General features: G+C 44.7%; 1 protein-coding gene across 1 annotated transcript; it reads left to right on the top strand.

Moving 5' to 3' along the window:
* Positions 1-507: 507 nt before the first annotated feature.
* On the top strand, positions 508-1,049 carry Gm13777 (predicted gene 13777). Its single transcript, XM_035096981.1, has one exon. The coding sequence runs from the start codon at positions 661-663 to the stop codon at positions 1,003-1,005; it is 345 nt and encodes a 114-aa protein (XP_034952872.1). The 5' UTR covers positions 508-660; the 3' UTR covers positions 1,006-1,049.
* The last annotated feature ends 5,940 nt before the right edge of the window (positions 1,050-6,989 follow it).

Genomic DNA, 6,989 nt, shown 5'->3' with positions numbered 1-6,989 from the left:
GTTTATTTGATACAGGTTCTCTCTGTATAGCCCTGGCTGTCCAGGAACTATGAAGACCAGGCTGGCCTCAAAGAAATCACTTGCCACACCTGGCAGCAATGCAGGTTCTAAACAGAAGAGGTATCTTTCCATCTGCTTTGTTCTCTTCTTGGGGTCAGTGTGATGGTTAGTTTTGTCAACTTGACACAACCAAGAATTACTGGGGAAGGGAACGCTTTGGCTTCTGTGGTAGTTTGAATAGGCACAGCCCCATATACTCATGTATTTGAACGCTTGGCTCACATGGAATGGCACTATTAGGAGGTGTGGCCTGGTTGGAGTAGGTGTGGCTTTGTTGGAGGAAATGTGTCACTGAGCAGGCGGACTTTGAGGTCTTATAGGTATGCTCAAGTCTGGCCAATGAGAGACAGCCTTCTCCTTCCTGCCTTCCGATCAAGATGCAGAACTCTTGGCTCCTCCAGCACCATGTCTTCCTGCATGCTGCCATGTTTCCCATCATGATGATAATGGACTAAACTTTACTCTGAACCTGTAAGCCAATCTCAATTAAATGTTCTTTATAAGAGTTGCCTTGGCTTTTCCTCAGCTGCCGCCAAAGGCGGCATTGGGGTGAGGCCCTCGCTTCATCTGGTGACTAGCACGGAGCGGGCAGTCCACAACATGGCGTCTGTATCTGCGCTCGCCTTCATCTACTCCGCCCTCATCCTGCACGATGACGAGTTGACGGTCACAGAGGATAAGATCAATGCCCTCATTAAATCAGCTGGTGTCAGCGTTGAACCTTTCTGGCCTGGCTTGTTTGCCAAGGCTCTGGCCAATGTCAATATCCGGAGCCTCATCTGCAATGTAGGGGCTAATGGGCTCGTTCCAGCAGCTGGAGCTGCGCCTGCTGGTGGTCCTACTCCGTCCACTGCCGCCGCCCCAGCTGAGGAGAAGAAAGTGGAAGCAAAGAAGGAAGAGTCCGAGGAGCCCGAAGATGACATGGGCTTTGGTCTTTTTGACTAAACTGCTTTTGTTAAGTTGTCCAATAAAGAGCTGAACCTGTAGGTAGGCTGGTCTCACTTGTAAGCCACAAAGCTCTTGAAGTTTCAGAGATGGTAGCAGGTCCCAAAAAATGTCAGGGAAGGAGCCAAAGCCAGCATGAGTTGTATAAGACCTGGGTCAAAAGAACTGGACGATCTGGGTAGAGAATGGGTGGGTCTGTCTCCAGGAAGGCCCTTCAAGCGACTGTTTGGTTCAGAGAGCCTGTTTAGTGCCAGCCATTTGAAAATTAAAGCCCTGGAAGTGCTTGACAGGCTGAGAGCTAACTCTTACTGTCCAGGATAACAAAATACCTTTAGGTCTCCTGATGTTCATGTGTGAAGAACTTGGCAGTTCTTGAGGATCTCAGAAGCTGTGATTAGTAGGAATGGACAGGAGCATCTAGAAGGGCCAGAGAACCTACCAGTCCACTGGTGTAACTTTTATAAAACCAGCAGCCTAAAGGATTCAGGCATGCAGCAAGGCTTGGTGTGTAACTACAACTTCATGTGGAAAGTTCAGTCCTTAGGACCTGGGGCTGACAGTGCCAAGCATCCCATTGCCTCTGCCTTAGTGAAGAAGCCAGGGAGTGGGTTCAAGGCCAGCCTGAACTACAAAATAGATAAGTTTTATTATGCATGGTTTTGGTTGTATCAAAATTAACTGAGCTGGGTGGTGGCGCACGCCTTTAATCCCAGCACTTGGGAGGCAGAGGCAGGCAGATTTCTGAGTTTGAGGCCAGCCTGGTCTACAAAGTGAGTCCCAGGACAGCCAGGACTACACAGAGAAACAAAAAACTGATATGGCCCAGTGATACTATTGTGACCCTGGGCTTAAAATCTTGTAACCGGCCACCCACATGTAGGATAATGGACACAGCATGCCTGGAAATAGGCTGTTATTTCAGTTTAGCTCAAATAGTTCTGGGCCTCCAGGTTCTCCTCAATTTGACATCTACATGTTTCTGACATGGAATACTAAGGATTGTATTGCCCAATAAAAATGGATGTTCTGGTAAAAAAAAAAAAAAAAAAAAAAAAAAAAAAGAGTTGCCTTGGTCATGGTGTCTCTTCACAGCAATAAAATCCTAAGAAGTTGATACCAGGGACTTGGGTATTGCTGTGATAGGCCTGGCCATGTTCTTGTGTGGAGGAGTGTAGATTTGGGAACTTTGGGTTAGGGAAGCAATGGAATGCTTTAAGAGGGGCTTAATGGGCCATCCTAGCAGAATGTGGAAGACAGGGTGCTGAGGGTGATTTAAACTGTGTAGGCCTCGCTCAAGAGGTTTCAGAGAAGAACATTAGTATGTAGCCCAGAGACAGTTTTTGTGATATTTTGGCAAGGAATTTAGCTATTTTTGTCCTTGTCTGAGATTTTCCTGAGGCTAAAGTGAAGACTTTTGGATTAACTGCACTGGCAAAGGAAATCTCAGAATAGTTTAGTACAGACTCTGCTGTGTAGTAACTAATGTAAACTTTTTCTTTTGCTTTGTTTTTTCTAGACAGGGTTTTTCTATAGACCAGGCTGGCCTCAAACTCAGAGATCCTCCTGCCTCTGCCTTCTGAGTGCTGGGATTAAAGGCGTGGGCCACCACTGGGTTCTTATGTTAACTTTTTGTTTTTTAATTTAATGTATGAGTGCTCTGCTGCAGCAGGCTAGAAGAGGGCATCAAATCTCCTTATAGATAGATGGTTGTGAGCCACCATGTGGTTGCTGGGAATTGAACTCAGCACCCCTGAAAGAACAGCTAGTGCTCTTAACCACTAAGGCATCTCACCCGCTCCTAATGTTAACTCTTATGAAAGCAGTTTGATGAAACAGCAAACTGAGCAAGAAAAATACAATGTCTAGTTCAAGGATTAAAGGGGCACTGGAAGTGGAATGGAGCTAAACCTTGAGTTCAAGGAGATGATCAGAGTAAAGGTATTCAATGAAATTAAGGGAGTGGTGACCTCGGAGCAAGACCCCAGCTAGTAAGCTTTCATAATGTGAAAAGGAATTAAAGCAAAGTTTAGGTCCAGGCAAGGTGTTGCACGCTTTTAATCCCAGCACTTGAGAGGAAGAGGCAGGCAGAACCTCTAAGATCAAGACTATGCTTGTCTACAGAGCAAGTTTCAGGACAGCCAAGCAAAGGCAGGAAGAAAAAAAAAAATCAAAAACAGAAAGCTGGTGATGTCACAGAACAAGGGGGCCATGTTCCAGCCCCAACAAGCAGAACTTGGCAGCTTTGGCCACAAGGTTCTGGCTTTAGAATCAAGGATAGAATGTTTCAGGGATGTCTCTAAATTGAGGAGCAGAGAGGTCATTGTGTGAAAGGGGTTATAAAACCTCCCTCTGCAACAAACAAAAGCTATTGAAGTCAGGCATATGACAGGGGTACATGGAGGAACAGAAAAGTCATTGTGTGAAGCTGTGAAAGTGAAGCTTGGTTTTGTTGGAGTTTGTCAAAAGACCCTCACTCACAAAGACCATGGAGACCGCCATGGCTGCAAACTGCATCATTATTTTTATTGATCCAACATGTTGGGGACTCCCCTCCCAGCTCGCAGGTCAGAGGCGAGACCAAGAACAAAGAAAGAGCACACTTTTTATACTTTTGTAAGGGGCAGATATGAGCAACAGGGTAGCTGTCTTATTCTAATTGGTGTAGCAAGAATTGGTGTAGCAAGTAACCTTTTCAGGCATTGGTTGGTTCGCACAGTAACTACCTCTGGTCTAGTGACTCACTTTGCTTGTCCCCAAGGTGGGTTATTATGATTTGGTCAACAAAGCAATAGTACATTTTGAACTTACGGGTCAGCTATTAATGTGCCAGAAAACTTTGTCAGCAAGGTTAAGGCAGTATGTGGTTTATCTCGGAATTCAAACTGAGGCAGGCTTTCCAAGAACTGTTATCTGTGTTATAGTTAATTTTTGAGAACAGCTAATCTTGCTCCGGCAGCTATGGTCACCATGACTTCTTAGTCCTCTCAGATGGGGAAGGGGCCGGGTGGTATTGAACTATTGAACTTGCTTACATTGGCAGGGAAAGGGAAAATTCTTCAAGCAGCAGGGGGTAGGGAAAAGCTTCTGCAGACAGCTTTGGTGCACATTAGCCAAGCTAAAAACTGTATTTCTTCAGTTTGCCTTGGAGATCCCAAGAGGTTAGAGATGCCATGGGACACCTGCCAAAGGAAAGTTGGTAACAGAAAGTGAAACCAGCTTAAAACAAGTGTGCTGTAGTCAGCAAAGCTGAAGGGAGCTGGAGATCTGAAGAACATTTTGCCATCAGACATGGAAATGCGGAGTTTGGGATTTGCCGAGCTGAGTTTTGGTCTTGCTTTGGTCCTCACTGCATTTCTGTTCTTCCAATTTGGATCGGTAATGTATAGTTTGTGTATATGTTGGCAGTATGTGATCTGCTTTATTTTATAGGGGATTAATTTCAGAAGACATGTTGAACCTTTAAACATTGACACTGTGATAGACTATGGGGACTTTTGAAGTTGGTCTAAATGTATTCTGCATTATAGTATGGCTACATGCCTATGCAGACAGGGAATGGAATGTGATGGTTTGAATGTGATGGCTTATTCGGTGTGTCAACTTGACACAAGCTGGAGTTATTATAGAGAAAGGAGCCTCCCTTTAGGAAATACCTCCTTGAGCTGTAAGGCATTTTCTCAATTAGTGATGAAGACGGGGGAGGGCCCAGCCCTTTGTGAATAGTGCCATCCCTGGGCTGTGGTCCTGGGTTCTATAAGAAAGCAAGCTGAGCAAGCCAGGAGAAGCAATCCAGTAAGCAACCATCCCTCCATGGCCTCTGCATCAGCTCCTGCCTCCAAGTTCTTGCCCTAACTTCCTTTGGCGAGGAACAGCAATGTGGAAGTGGAAACTGAATAAACCCTTTCCTCCCCAACCTGCTTCTTGGTCATATTTTGTGCAGGAATAAGACAGCTCCCATAGAATTATATGTTTGAATGCTTGGCTTAGAGAAAATAGCATTGTTAGGTGTAGCTTTGTTGGAGGAAGAGTGCCATTGAGGAGGTGAGCTTTGAAGTTTCAATGCTCCTGTCTGGCCAGTGAGAGATAAGTCTCCTCCCTGCTACCTTTAGATCAAGATGCAGAACTCCTGGCTCCTCTAGCACCATGTCTGCCTGCCTGCTGTCATGCTTCTTTCCATGACGATTATGAACTAAACCTCTATAAGCCAGTCCCAATCAAATGTTTTCCTTTGTAAGAGTTGCCTTGGTCATGGTGTCTCTTCACAGCAATGAAAACCCTAACTAGGTCAGTTTCTATCTCCCCACAGTCCTAGGTGCTGGGAGGGACTGGAGCTGCTGTGATAGATGATTTCTCCCTCCTTTTCTGAGAGTGTCTCATGTAGCCCAGAAAGACCTCAAACCTGTCTTGGAGCTAAGGTTGTCCTTGCACTTCTGACCCTCTGGCCTCTACAACCTAGAGTTCCATTATATAAAGTTTTTCCAATGCTGGGAATCAAATCTAGTGTTTGCTAGTCTAGTACTTTACAAACTGGACCACATCCCTGGCCCATTTTCTTTTCTTTTTTTTTTTAATAAATGTTTTCTTTTTTACATATTTTTTTAAGGTTTTATTTATTTATTTATTATTATATGTAAGTACACTGTCGCTGTCTTCAGACACTCCAGAAGAGGGAGTCAGATTTCGTTACAGATGGTTGTGAGCCACCATGTGGTTGCTGGGATTTGAATCCAGACCTTTGGAAAAGCAGTCGGGTGCTCTTACCCACTGAGCCATCTCACCAGCCCCCTGGCCCATTTTCTTGAGACCAGAGTTTTTCTATGCAGCCCAGGGTAGCTTTGAATTTGTGATTCTCCTGCCTTGGCCTTCTATGTCCTGGAATTATGTTTTCTTTTTTAAACCCTAATTTTTCAAAATGTTTAACTACTACATTCATTTTATGCAAATGCTTGGTGTCCTTGGAGCTTAGGAGAAGGTCACTCAGGTGCCTCACAACTAGACTTACAGGCAGTTGTGAACCACCATGTAGGTGCTGGGAAGAGAATCTGGGTCTCTGCAAGAGCAAAACCTGCTGTTAGCCATTAAGCTCTCTCTCCAGACCCCAGAGAAGCACCATCTAGAACAGTGCAACAACTGACTGGAATATCCCAAATGTTCTATGCTGTGGTGGTTTAAATGACTTTGAAAGCATTAGCAGAGGCCTTGTTGGAGAACATATGTTCCTGGAGCTAGGCTTACAGGTTTCAAAAGCCCACATGAGGCCCAGTCTCTTGCTCTCAGCCTTCAACCTGCAGGTAAGATGTAAACTCTCAACTACTACTCCAGCACCATGCCTACCTGCCTGCTGTCATCCTTCCTGCCATAATGGTCATAGACTCACTAAGCACACCCCCAACTAATGCAATTTGTTTCATAGGCTGCCTTGGATATGCTCTTCACAGCAACAGTAACCAAGGCAGCATGACAAATATAGTTTTTGAAATGTTAGGGTAGAACTGAAGAACCAGTTTTATTTAAAAAAATACTTTATTTAGGGATGAGAAGATGGCTTAGAAGTTAAAAGAACTGTTCAAGCAGAGGACATGGCTTAGTTCCTGGTATATACTTGGCAGCTCACCACCTTCAACTTCAGTTCCAGGGGTTCCAACTCCTTCCTCTGAGCTTCCAAGGCACCAGGCACATACGCCAGCACACACACACACATACGCAGGCAAAGCATTCATGCATATAAAAAATACATTAAGTCTTCCTTCTTTTGTTTTTTGTTTTTGAAGCAGGGATTCTCAATATAAAACCCTGGTCATCCTGGAACTTGCTTGGTAGAGTATGCTGTCTTTGAATTCAGAGATTATGCCTGCCTCTGCGTGCAGAGTGCTGGGATTAAAGGCATGAACCACCACCACCAAGCAAATCTTAACTTAAAAAACAAAAATTACAGAAGCTAATGGGGAAACTGTCTGGAATGATGTAGGTCTAGAGCAATGGTT

Source organism: Mus musculus, chromosome 2, assembly GCF_000001635.26.
Source record: "Mus musculus strain C57BL/6J chromosome 2, GRCm38.p6 C57BL/6J".
Taxonomy (NCBI): Eukaryota; Metazoa; Chordata; class Mammalia; order Rodentia; family Muridae; genus Mus; species Mus musculus.
The sequence above is the reverse complement of the archived record's forward strand: the minus strand, read 5'-3'. Positions and strand labels throughout refer to the sequence as shown.